Genomic DNA, 13,433 nt, shown 5'->3' on the forward strand with positions numbered 1-13,433 from the left:
CCTGGGAGGGGGGTGGGAAGGGGGTCCCCAGATGCCTGGGTCCCTCATAAGGGGGTCCCAGATGCCCAAGTGCCTTCTGGGGGGGGGGTCCCGGCTGCTGGGTCCCCCCATAATTTGGGGGTGATGGGGTGGGGGGAGGAAATAACACCACGCACCCGGACAGCAGTGTCCCTCGCTCACAACTGCCATGTTTGGGGGGGAGGGAGGCGCGCCCCCAGCCGCGGGGGTGTCCCTGTCCCCCCCCCTGACATTTCTGGGTGCGTTTCAGGTGGTTTTGAGGTGGCGGAGCCGCCGCCAGCGGCGCCAGTTGAGGGCGAGGAGGAGGCCGTTGAGGAGGTAGGTGGTGATGCAGACGAGGCAGAAGTCGTGCAGGCCGAAGGCCAGCACCGCCGCCAGCCACAGCGAGGCCACCGCCGAGGCCACCGACGTCCCCAGCAGCACCGCTGCCGGCCCCCGCCCCGGCACTGCCCCTGGGGGAGGCCAGGAGGGCGGTGGTGGGTCCCCAACATGTCCCAAATGTGTCCCCGTCGTCCCCAGTGTGTCCCCACCGCATCCCCAGTGTCCCCACCGCATCCCCAGTGTCCCCTGTGTGTCCCCACCGCATCCCCAGTGTCCCCACCGCATCCCCAGTGTCCCCAATGTGTCCCCACCGCATCCCCAGTGTCCCCTGTGTGTCCCCCACCGCATCCCCAGTGTCCCCAATGCATCCCCAGTGTCCCCAATGTGTTCCCACCACATCCCCAGTGTCCCCAGTGTGTCCCCACCGCATCCCCAGTGTCCCCAATGTGTCCCCACCGCATCCCCAATGTGTCCCCACCGCATCCCCAGTGTCCCCAATGTGTCCCCACCACATCCCCAGTGTCCCCAGTGTGTCCCCACCGCATCCCCAGTGTCCCCTGTGTGTCCCCACCGCATCCCCAGTGTCCCCACCGCATCCCCAGTGTCCCCAATGTGTCCCCACCACATCCCCAGTGTCCCCTGTGTGTCCCCACCGCATCCCCAGTGTCCCCACCGCATCCCCAGTGTCCCCAATGTGTCCCCACCACATCCCCAGTGTCCCCTGTGTGTCCCCTCCCTGTCCCCAGTGTCCCCAGTGTCCCCGATGTCCCCAGTGTCCCCGGTGTCCCCGGTGTCCCCGGTGCCCCCCGCGTACCCAGCAGCCCCTGCAGCAGGTAGAAGAAGACCCCGATGGCCCCGTTGGGGACGTTGGCGACGCTGTCGCGGCCCAGCAGCCCCTCCACCAGCCCCAGCCCCCGGCCCCACCTGCGGGGAGGGCGGGGCACCGCTCGGACACGCCCCTGCCGCGGGGGGACACGCCCACCGTGCCCATATATGGTGCAGAGGGGCGGGTACCCCCGGGTGTGGCCTCTAAGCCCCGCCCCAAGCCCCGCCCCTCCCACGCAGTGCCCCTATGTGGGCATCGCTGTCCCCTAAGCCCCGCCCCAAGCCCCGCCCCTGAATCAAAACCCCGCCCCCTTCCCCTGAAAGCCCCGCCCCTCCCACGCAGTGCCCCTATGTGGGCATCGCTGCCCTCCCAAGCCCCGCCCCTCCCAAGCCCCGCCCCGGAAGCAAAGCCCCGCCCCTCCCGCGCAGTGCCCTTATGTGGGCATCGCTGCCCTCCAAGCCCCGCCCCCTTCCCCTGAAAGCCCCGCCCCTCCCGCGCAGTGCCCCTATGTGGGCATCGCTGCCTTCCAAGCCCCGCCCCGGAAGCAAAGCCCCGCCCCCGTCCCGTTCCGCCCGCAAGCCCCGCCCCCTCGCGCCGCAAGCCCCGCCTTCCCCTCCCGCCCAGCGCCCGCCCCCCCCATTGGCCGACACAAGCCCCGCCCCCGCCACGCGGCGCTGTTTACCCGCGCGCCGCTCCCGCCCCGCGGTGCAACGCAAAAAGCCGCCCGCGGTGCAACCCAGCCCCCCCCCCCCCCGGTGCAACGCAAAAACCCGCCCGGGGTGCAACCCAGACCCCCCCCGCCCCGCGTGCCCGCTCTCCCCGGTGCCCTCCCGCCCCCTCCCCGTTGCGGTACCGGGAGGCGAAGACGCGCGTGCAGGACACGGCGGGCCCCAGGTCGCACGCGGCGCGGTAGGAGGGGTCTCGGGCGCGCGCCCGCTCCACGTGCAGCGCGTACAGCGAGAGCGCGGCGCCCGCCAGGCACAGCACCGCGCGCGCCGCCATCGCCGCCCCGCCCTCCGCACCACCCCCTCTCTGATTGGACAGCGCGGCTGCCGCTCCCCGCCGCCTCCATCCTCATTGGCCGGGCGTTCTTCACCCCCCCCAGCCCGCGGTCTGATTGGACGGCGGCGGCAACGCCCACGCCCCCTCTCCCGGAAGCGGCCGCGGGGGCTGCTGGGGGATGTAGTTCGCCGAGGGGGCGGGGCTCCCCCCCCAAAAAAAAAGGGGATCCGGGCGTCCGGGCGGGGCGAGCGGGGTTAAAACCGGCTGCGGGCCGGGGCCGGGGCAGAGGCGGCGGCGGACACGGACCCACGCGCATCCCCCCACGGACCCCCAGGGACCCCCAGGAACCACCCCCAGGTACCCCACGGATCCCCACCGACCCACAGGGACCCCCCAGGGACCCCCACGGACCCCCAGGACCCCCCCACAGGGACCCACAGGTACCCCACGGATCCCCACCGACCCACAGGGACCCCCCACGGACCCCCACAGACCCCCAGGGACCCCCAGGACCCGCCCACAGGGACCCACAGGTACCCCACGGATCCCCACCGACCCACAGGGACCCCCCAGAGACCCCCAGGGACCCCCAGGACCCCCCCACAGGGACCCACAGGTACCCCACGGATCCTCAGGGACCCCCACAGACCCCCAGGACTCCCCCACAGGGACCCACAGGTACCCCCACAGGGACCCCCACGGACCCACAGGGACCTCCCAGGGATCCCCAGGTTCCCCCCAGGGACCCCCACAGACCCCCCCCAGACCCACAGGGACCTCCCACGGACCCCCAGGGACCCCCCAGGGACCCCCACAGACTCCCCACACCCACAGGTACCCCCACGGATCCCCACGGACCCCCAGGAACCCCACAGACCCCCCACGGACCCATAGGGACCTCCCACGGATCTCCACGGATCCCCAGGGACCCCCACAGACCCCCCACGGATCCCCACAGACCCCCAGAAACCCCCACAGGGACCCCTCATGGACCCACAGGGACCCCCACAGACTCCCCACGGACCTCCACGGACACACAGGGACCCCCACTGACCCCCACAGACCCACAGGGACCCCCTGCAGACCACCCACAGACACCCACGGACCCCCAGGGATCCCCCACAGACCCCCAGGGATCCCCCATGTGCATCCACAGACCCCCAGAGACCTCCCCACTGACCCCCCCAGACCCTCGGGCACCCCCCATGAACCCACAGGGACCCCCATGGGCACCCACGGACCCCCAGGGGTCCCACACATACATCCACGGACCCCCAGGGACCCCCAGGGACCCCCCATGTGCATCCACGGACCCCCAGGGATCCCCCATGTGCATCCACAGACCCCCAGGGACCCCCAGGGACCCCCCATGTGCATCCACGGACCCCCAGGGACCCCCAGGGACCCCCCATGTGCATCCACGGACCCCCAGGGATCCCCCAGGGACCCCCCATGTGCATCCACGGACCCCCAGGGACCCCCCATGTGCATCCACGGACCCCCACGGACCCCCAGGGACCCCCCATGTGCATCCACGGACCCCCACGGACCCCCAGGGACCCCCCATGTGCATCCACGGACCCCCAGGGATCCCCCAGGGACCCCCCATGTGCATCCACGGACCCCCACGGACCCCCAGGGACCCCCAGGGCCGTCCCCACTGACCCCCACAGACCCTCGGGGACCCCCCATGGACCCCTATGTACCCCCACGGACCCCCCACAGACCCACAGCGACCCCCACAGACCCCCCACGGGCCTCCCCGGCGCATCCGCCATGGCCCGCCACGCCTCGCCACGCCTCGCCACGCCTCGCCACGCCGCCGCCCTCCTGCTCCTGCTCTTGGCCCGTGAGTCGGGTTGGGGGGGGGAACAGGGGACACCCCAGGGTGGGGGGGGGGGACCCAGGCATCCGGTGGCGGAAGGGACCCAAGCGTCCCCCGCCCCGGGGGGGGCACCCAGGCGTCGGGGTGGGGCAGCCCACGCGACCGGTCATACCGGAAAAGGCCGAGGTCACAACCCCCAAAAATGAGCCCGGATGCCTGGGGGCAGGGGGTGGGGCGCGGGGGGGGGGCACCCGGACGCCTGGGCCCCTCGGGGTGGGGGTGGCCCATGCCCTGACACCCCCCCAAACACCTTGTTCCCCCCCCACAGATGCTGAAATTTTGGCCGGAGAGACTCCTGCAGGTAAGCTGTATGCAAATGAGCTCTGCATATTCATAAGCGAGCCCTCCAACCCCATTGGCTGCTCCCCCTCCCCACCTGGAAGAGGGTCCCCCACTCATTTTGGGGGGGGGGGGCACCCAGGCATCCGGGTGGCGTTTTGGGGGGGGGGACGGGGGGGACCCCGGCATTCGGGGGGGGACCCCGGCATTGGGGGGGGGACCCCGGCATTGGGGGGGGGACCCCGGCATTGGGGGGGGACCCAGGCATTGGGGGGGACCCCAGCATTTGGGGGGGACCCCCAGGCATTTGGGGGGGGACCCAGGCATTGGGGGGGGACCCCGGCATTCGGGGGGGACCCCCAGGCGTTTGGGGGAGACCCAGGCATCCATAGGGGGGACCCCGGCATTTGGGGGGGACTCCAGCATTCGGGGGGGACCCCCAGGCATTCGGGGGGGACCCCAGCATTCGGGGGGGACCCCCAGGCGTTTGGGGGAGACCCAGGCATCCATAGGGGGACCCCAGGCATTCGGGGGGGGACCCCAGCATTCGGGGGGGACCCCAGGCGTTTGGGGGGGACCCAGGCATCCATAGGGGGGGCCCAGGCATTCGGAGAGGGGACCCCAGCATTCGGGGGGGACCCCCAGGCGTTTGGGGGAGACCCAGGCATCCATAGGGGGGGCCCAGGCATTCGGGGGGGACCCCAGCATTCGGGGGGGACCCCAGGCGTTTGGGGGAGACCCAGGCATCCATAGGGGGGACCCCGGCATTTGGGGGGGACCCCAGCATTTGGGGGGGACCCCCAGGCATTCGGGGGGGACCCCAGCATTCGGGGGGGACCCCCAGGCGTTTGGGGGAGACCCAGGCATCCATAGGGGGACCCCAGGCATTCGGGGGGGACCCCAGCATTCGGGGGGGGACCCCCAGGCGTTTGGGGGGGACCCAGGCATCCATAGGGGGGGCCCAGGCATTCGGGGGGACCCCAGCATTCGGGGGGGACCCCCAGGCGTTTGGGGGAGACCCAGGCATCCATAGGGGGGGCCCAGGCATTCGGGGGGGACCCCAGCATTCGGGGGGGACCCCCAGGCGTTTGGGGGAGACCCAGGCATCCATAGGGGGACCCCCAGGCATTTGGGGGGGGACCCAGGCATTGGGGGGGGACCCCCAGGCATTCGGGGGGGACCCCGGCATTCGGGGGGGACCCCCAGGCGTTTGGGGGAGACCCAGGCATCCATAGGGGGGCCCAGGCATTTGGGGGGGACCCCAGCATTTGGGGGGGACCCCCAGGCGTTTGGGGGGGGGACCCAGGCATTGGGGGGGGACCCCCAGCATTCGGGGGGGACCCCCAGGCGTTTGGGGGAGACCCAGGCATCATAGGGGGGGCCCAGGCATTCGGGGGGGACCCCAGCATTCGGGGGGGACCCCCAGGCGTTTGGGGGGGACCCAGGCATTTGGGGGGGGACCCAGGTGTTTGGGGGGGACCCCCAGGCATCCATAGTGGGGACCCAGGCGTTTGGGGGGGCCCCAGCATTTGGGGGGGGGGACCCCCAGGCCCCACTTCCCCCTCCCAGCGCTGTCGCAACCCCTTCCCGCACGCTGTCGCAACAACCCCCGGGGACGGTTGGTATTGGGGGGGGGGGAAGGGGGGGGGGTACAACGAACCCAGGCATCCGGATGCCCCCCACAACCGCAGCGGGGGGGGGTCCCAGGCGTCCGAGGGGGGGGTCCCAGGCGTCCGAGGGGGTCCCAGGCGTCCAAGGGTGGTCCCAGGCGTCCGAGGGGGGGGTCCCAGGCGTCCGAGGGGTGACCGAGGTGTCTGAGGGGGGTCCCAGGCATCCAAGGGGGGTCCCAGGCGTCTGAGGGGGGGGGTCCCAGGCGTCTGAGGGGGTCCAGGCATCCGAGGGGGGGGTCCCAGGCATCTGAGGGGGGACCCAGGCGTCCGAGGGGGGTCCCAGGCATCCGAGGGGGGGGACCCAGGCGTCTGAGGGGGGACCCAGGCGTCCGAGGGGGGGGTCCCAGGCGTCTGAGGGGGTCCCAGGCGTCTGAGGGGGGACCCAGGCGTCTGAGGGGGGACCCAGGCATCCAAGGGGGGGGTCCCAGGCGTCTGAGGGGGGACCCAGGCGTCCGAGGTGGTCCCAGGCGTCCGAGGGGGGGGACCCAGGCGTCCGAGGGGGGACCCAGGCGTCCGAGGGGGGACCCAGGCATCTGAGGGGGGGGGACCCAGGCGTCCGAGGGGGGGGTCCCAGGCGTCCGAGGGGGGGGTCCCAGGCGTCCGAGGGGGGTCCCAGGCATCCGAGGGGGGGGTCCCAGGCGTCCGAGGGGGGGGTCCCAGGCGTCCGAGGGGGGGTCCCAGGCGTCCGGGGCGACCCAGGCGTCCGGGCTGACGGTTACCGGGCGCAGAGCCCGAATGCGGGCGTCAGCGGGAGCTGGGCCGCGTGGTGGGGGGCACGGCCGCTCGCCCCGGAGAGTGGCCCTGGCAGGTGAGCCTCCAGCTGCGGGGGGAACACTTCTGCGGGGGCACCCTCGTCACCCCGCTGTGGGTGCTCTCGGCCGCCCACTGCTTCCAGGGGTGAGTCCCGGGGGGGGCCCGGGGGTGGAGGTGGGGGGACGACCCCCGTGGGGAGGGTGGTTCTGGAGCGGGACCTTACTTGGAGACCCCCCCCCGTCCCCTTGGGGTACCTGGAAATCCACTGGGATGCCACCCAGATCCCCACTGGGCCACCCAGATCCCCACTGGGCCACCCAGATCTCCTTAGGACCCCTTGAACCCTGTTGGGCCACCTAGATCCTCACTGGGCCACCTGGATCCCCACTGAGCCACCCAGATCTCCTTAGCACCCCTTGAACCCTGTCAGGCCACCTAGATCTCCACTGGGCCACCTAGATCCTCACCAGGGCTCCCAGAACCCCTTTGGGCCACCTAGGTATTCACTGGACCACCTAGAACCCTGTTGGGCCACCTTGATCCTTGTTGAGCCACCTAGAACCCCATTGGTCCTCCCAGAAGCCATGTGGGCCAGGTAGATGCCCATCAGGACAGCTAGATCCTCATTGGGCCAGCTACCACCCCATTCGGACCACCTAGATCCCCATTGGGCCAGCTAGATCCTCACTGGGGCACCCAGAACTTGATTGGAGCACCCATGACCTGGGGTGGGGGCACCCATGACCCATTGGGCCACCCAGATCTCCTTGGAGCACCTAAGACCATGATGGGGGCACCCATCACTGGGGTTGGGGCACCTAGAACTTCACTGGGGCACCTTGACCTGGGTTGGGGCACCTCAGACCGTGGTTGGGGCACCTCAGACCGTGGTTGGGGCACCTCAGACCATGGTTGGGGCACCTCAGGACCGTGGTTGGGGCACCTCAGACCGTGGTTGGGGCACCCATGACTGGGGTTGGGGCACCTAGAACCTGGTTGGGGCACCTCAGACCGTGGTTGGGGCACCTCAGACCATGGTCAGGGCACCTAGAACCTGGCTGGGGCACCTCAGACCATGGTCGGGGCACCTCAGACCGTGGTTGGGGCACCCATGACTGGGGTTGGGGCACCTAGAACCTGGTTGGGGCACCTCAGACCACGGTTGGGGCACCTAGAACCTGGTTGGGGCACCTCAGACCATGGTCAGGGCACCTAGAACCTGGTTGGGGCACCTCAGACCATGGTTGGGGCACCTAGAACCTGGTTGGGGCACCTCAGACCGTGGTTGGGGCACCCATGACTGGGGTTGGGGCACCTAGAACCTGGTTGGGGCACCTCAGACCACGGTTGGGGCACCTAGAACCTGGTTGGGGCACCTCAGACCACGGTTGGGGCACCTAGAACCTGGTTGGGGCACCTCAGACCGTGGTTGGGGCACCCATGACTGGGGTTGGGGCACCTAGAACCTGGTTGGGGCACCTCAGACCACGGTTGGGGCACCTAGAACCTGGTTGGGGCACCTCAGACCATGGTCAGGGCACCTAGAACCTGGTTGGGGCACCTCAGACCATGGTTGGGGCACCTAGAACCTGGTTGGGGCACCTCAGACCGTGGTCAGGGCACCTAGAACCTGGTTGGGGCACCTCAGACCGTGGTTGGGGCACCCATGACTGGGGTTGGGGCACCTAGAACCTGGTTGGGGCACCTCAGACCACGGTTGGGGCACCTAGAACCTGGTTGGGGCACCTCAGACCATGGTCAGGGCACCTAGAACCTGGTTGGGGCACCTCAGACCATGGTTGGGGCACCTCGAACCTGGTTGGGGCACCTCAGACCGTGGTTGGGGCACCCATGACTGGGGTTGGGGCACCTAGAACCTGGTTGGGGCACCTCAGACCACGGTTGGGGCACCTAGAACCTGGTTGGGGCACCTCAGACCATGGTCAGGGCACCTAGAACCTGGTTGGGGCACCTCAGACCATGGTTGGGGCACCTCGAACCTGGTTGGGGCACCTCAGACCGTGGTTGGGGCACCCATGACTGGGGTTGGGGCACCTAGAACCTGGGTGGGGCACCTTGACCCGGGTTGGGGCACCTCAGACCATGGTTGGGGCACCCATGATTGGGGTTGGGGCACCTAGAACCTGGTTGGGGCATGTCCACCTGGGTTGGGGCACCTTGACTGGGGTTGGGGCACCTAGAACCTGGTTGGGGCATGTCCACCTGGGTTGGGGCACCTTGACTGGGGTTGGGGCACCTAGAACCTGGGTGGGGTGCCCGTGGCCGGGCTTGGGGCACGCGGAGGGCACGGGGTGACAGCGGTGGCACCCTCCCAGGCCCAACGGGAGCCGGGCGGAGCTCACGGCCTGGCGGGCGGTGGTGGGCCGGCTGCAGCTGCAGGAGACGGGGGGCCAGGAGAGGATGGTGGCGGAAGTGGTGGTCCACGAGGGCTACCGGCGGGTGGAGGGGGGCCACGACCTGGCGCTGGTCCGCCTGGAGTCCCCCGTCACCCTCGGGCCCCGCGTGGGCACCATCTGCCTGCCCCAGGCCCACCACCCCTTCGCCTTCGGCACCCCGTGCTGGATCACCGGATGGGGCCACGTGGCTGAGAACGGTGAGGACCGGACACCCGGGTGCCCCGGGGCAGGGGGGCTGGGGGTCCATGGTGGTGGTCTCCATGGTGGTGGGTCTCCATGGGGCGGTTCTTGGCCATCTGGGGCCTCACGGAGGTGGGTCTCCATGGTGGTGGGTCTCCATGGGGCGGTTCTTGGCCATCTGGGGCCCCATGGTGGTGGTCTCCATGGTGGTGGGTCTCCATGGGGCGGTTCTTGGCCATCTGGGGCCTCACGGAGGTGGGTCTCCATGGTGGTGGGTCTCCATGGGGCGGTTCTTGGCCATCTGGGGCCCCACGGAGGTGGTCTCCATGGTGGTGGGTCTCCATGGGGCGGTTCTTGGCCATCTGGGGCCCCCACGGAGGTGGGTCTCCATGGTGGTGGGTCTCCATGGGGCAGTTCTTGGCCATCTGGGGCCCCACGGAGGTGGGTCTCCATGGTGGTGGGTCTCCATGGGGCGGTTCTTGGCCATTGGGGCCCCACGGAGGTGGGTCTGCATGATGATGTGTCCCCATGGAGGTGGCTGCCTGTGGTGGTGGGTCTCCGTCACCCCTGTCCCCATGCTGGTGGGTCTCCATCACTGTCCCCCCATGGTGGTGGGTCTCCATCACCCCTGTCCCCATGCTGGTGGGTCTCCATCACTCCTGTCCCCCCACGCTGGTGGGTCTCCGTCACCCCTGTCCCCATGCTGGTGGGTCTCCATCACTGTCCCCCTGTAGTGGTGGGTCTCCATCACTCCTGTCCCCCCATGGTGGTGGGTCTCTGTCACCCCTGTCCCCACGCTGGTGGGTCTCCATCACCCATGTCCCCACGCTGGTGGGTCTCCATCACTGTCCCCCCATGGTGGTGGGTCTCCGTCACCCCTGTCCCCACGCTGGTGGGTCTCCATCACTGTCCCCCCGTGGTGGTGGGTCTCCGTCACCCCTGTCCCCACGCTGGTGGGTCTCCATCACCCATGTCCCCATGCTGGTGGGTCTCCATCACTCCTGTCCCCCCATGGTGGTGGGTCTCCGTCACCCCTGTCCCCACGCTGGTGGGTCTCCGTCACCCCTGTCCCCACGCTGGTGGGTCTCCGTCACCCATGTCCCCGTGGTGGTGGGTCTCCGTCACCCCTGTCCCCACGCTGGTGGGTCTCCGTCACCCATGTCCCCACGCTGGTGGGTCTCCATCACTGTCCCCCCGTGGTGGTGGGTCTCCGTCACCCCTGTCCCCACGCTGGTGGGTCTCCATCACCCATGTCCCCATGCTGGTGGGTCTCCATCACTCCTGTCCCCCCTTGGTGGTGGGTCTCCGTCACCCCTGTCCCCACGCTGGTGGGTCTCCGTCACCCCTGTCCCCACGCTGGTGGGTCTCCGTCACCCATGTCCCCGTGGTGGTGGGTCTCCATCACCCATGTCCCCACGCTGGTGGGTCTCCATCACTGTCCCCCCGTGGTGGTGGGTCTCCGTCACCCCTGTCCCCACGCTGGTGGGTCTCCATCACCCATGTCCCCATGCTGGTGGGTCTCCATCACTCCTGTCCCCCCATGGTGGTGGGTCTCCGTCACCCCTGTCCCCACGCTGGTGGGTCTCCGTCACCCCTGTCCCCACGCTGGTGGGTCTCCGTCACCCATGTCCCCGTGGTGGTGGGTCTCCGTCACCCATGTCCCCACGCTGGTGGGTCTCCGTCACCCATGTCCCCACGCTGGTGGGTCTCCGTCACCCATGTCCCCGTGGTGGTGGGTCTCCGTCACCCATGTCCCCACGCTGGTGGGTCTCCATCACTGTCCCCCCGTGGTGGGTGGCCCCCCGTGACGACGTCCCCCCTCGGGGCGCCCCCTCCCCCCGTGGCAGTGTCCCTGCCGGCGGGGTCTCCCCTCCAGAAGGTGGCCCTGGACCTCCTGAGCCCCGACATCTGCAACTGCCTCTACTCCAACCTGCGGCGCCGGGAGCTGGCGCGGCCGGCACGGCCCAGCATGGTGTGCGCCGGCGGGCAGGAGGGCGGCCGCGGCGCCTGCCAGGTGCGGGGCGCCCCGGGGGGCTGGGGGGGGCTGTGGGGGGGCTGTGGGGGGCTATAGGGGGCTGTAGGGGGGGCTGGGGGGGGCTGTGGGGGGGCTGTGGGGGGCTATAGGGGGCTGTAGGGGGGCTGGGGGGGGCTGTGGGGGGGCTCTGGGGGGCTATAGGGGGCTGTAGGGGGGCTATAGGGGGCTATAGGGGGCTGTAGGGGGGCTAGGGGGGGCTGTAGGGGGGCTATGGGGGGCTGTGGGGGGCTACAGGGGGGCTATGGGGGGATATATGGGGCTGTAGGGGGGGCTGTAGGGGGGCTGTAGGGGGCTGTAGGGGGCTGTGGGGGGCTATAGGGGGGCTATGGGGGGATATATGGGGCTGTAGGGGGGCTGTAGGGGGGCTATAGGGGGCTGTAGGGGGGCTATAGGGGGCTGTAGGGGGGCTATGGGGAGCTATGCGGGGGATATGGGGGGCTATAGGGGGATTTGTGGGCTGTAGGGGGGGCTATAGGGGGGCTATGGGGGGGATATGTGGGGCTGTAGGGGGTCTATAGGGGGCTATGGGGGGTCTATAGGGGGCTATGGGGGGTTTATAGGGGACTATAGGGGGCTATATGTGGCTATGGGGGGTCTATAGGGGTCTATAGGGGGCTATGGGGGTCTATAGGGGGCTATAAGGAGCTGTAGGGGTCTATAGGGGGCTATGGGGGGGTCTATAGGGGGACTATAGGGGTCTATATGTGGCTATGGGGGGTCTATAGGGGGCTATAGGGGTCTATATGTGGCTATGGGGGGTCTATAGGGGGCTATAGGGGTCTATATGTGGCTATGGGGGGTCTATAGGAGCTATAGGGGTCTATAGGGGCTATATGTGGCTATGGGGGGGGTCTATAGGGGTCTATATGTGGCTATGGGGGGTCTGTAGAGGTCTATAGGGGACTATAGGGGTCTATAGGGGGCTCTAGGTCCCCCCGTCCGTGTGCTGAGCCCCTGCCCCCCCCAGGCCGACTCGGGGGGCCCGCTGGCCTGCGGGGGCCCGGGGGGCCGGTGGGTGCAGGCCGGGGTGCTGAGCTTCGCCGTGGGCTGCGCCCGCCCCAACGGGCCAGTGCTGGCCACGGGGCTGGCGGCCCACGCCGGCTGGCTGAGGAGGCGGCTGCCCCCCGCCGCCTTCGCCCCCCGGGACCCCCCCCGCCCCCCGGCCTGCAGGACGGCAAGTGCCTGGGTGAGCCCCGGGGCCCCAGCTGTGGGTGGGGGGCACCCCATGGCCCTGGGGACCCCATTGTATGGGTGGGGGGCACCCCATGGCCCTGGGGACCCCATTATATGGGTGGGGGGCACCCCATAACCCCTGGGGACCCTGATGTATAGGTGGGGGGCACCCCATGGCCCTGGGGGCCCCATTATATGGGTGGGGGGCACCCCATGGCCCCGGGGACCCTGAGCTGTGGGTGGGGGGCACCCCATGGCCCTGGGGATCCTGATGTATGGGTGGGGGGCACCCCATGGCCCCGGGACCCCATTATATGGGTGGGGGGCACCCCATGGCCCTGGGGACCCCATTATATGGGTGGGGGGCACCCCATGGCCCCGGGGACCCCGAGCTGTAGGTGGGGGGCACCCCATGGCCCCGGGACCCCAATCTATGGGTGGGGGGCACCCCATGGCCCCGGGCTGACCCCCCGCCCCCCCCAGGCTGCGGGATGCAGGGGGGCCCGCGCCTGGAGCCCCCCGCCGGCCCCTCCTGGCCCTGGGGGGTCAGCCTGCGGCTGGGGGGCGGCACCGCTGCGGGGGGGTGCTGGTGGCCGAGGCCTGGGTGCTGACGGCGGCCCACTGCTTCATTGGGTGAGTGGGGGACCCCCAAGCGCCCCCCGCCCCATAGCGCCGGCCGGGACCCCCAAGCGCCCCCTGCCCCATAGCATCGGCCGGGACCCTGGCGTCCGGGACCCCAAACCGCCCCCCCTGCCCCATAGCATCGGCCGGGACCCAGGGGTCTGGGACCCCAAACTGCCCCCCTGCCCCATAGCGCCGGCCGGGACCCAGGGGTCTGGGACCCCAAACTGTCCCCCTGCCCCATAGCGTCCCC

The 13,433-nt window shown here is 70.3% G+C and overlaps 3 protein-coding genes across 3 annotated transcripts in view; 2 read left to right on the forward strand and 1 right to left on the reverse strand.

The window, feature by feature from the left end:
- Nucleotides 1–13,433, forward strand: part of LOC142595864 (uncharacterized) — a 71,374-nt gene that overhangs the window by 52,941 nt on the left and 5,000 nt on the right. The window lies entirely within an intron of this gene.
- VKORC1 (vitamin K epoxide reductase complex subunit 1) lies at nt 265–2,167 on the reverse strand. Its single transcript, XM_075724643.1, has 3 exons — nt 2,019–2,167; nt 1,154–1,263; nt 265–470 (listed from the first exon to the last, which is right to left on the reverse strand). Exons 1-3 carry the CDS (start codon nt 2,165–2,167, stop codon nt 265–267), a joined length of 465 nt encoding a protein of 154 aa, XP_075580758.1.
- Nucleotides 3,944–13,196, forward strand: LOC142595789 (serine protease 53-like). Its single transcript, XM_075724644.1, is given in 9 exon segments — nt 3,944–4,016; nt 4,321–4,353; nt 6,730–6,898; nt 9,091–9,368; nt 11,199–11,365; nt 12,354–12,525; nt 12,528–12,572; nt 13,043–13,117; nt 13,120–13,196. Coding segments are annotated over 9 exon segments (1,089 nt in total).

This window comes from Pelecanus crispus, chromosome 23 (genome assembly GCF_030463565.1).
Source record: "Pelecanus crispus isolate bPelCri1 chromosome 23, bPelCri1.pri, whole genome shotgun sequence".
NCBI classification, from domain to species: domain Eukaryota; kingdom Metazoa; phylum Chordata; class Aves; order Pelecaniformes; family Pelecanidae; genus Pelecanus; species Pelecanus crispus.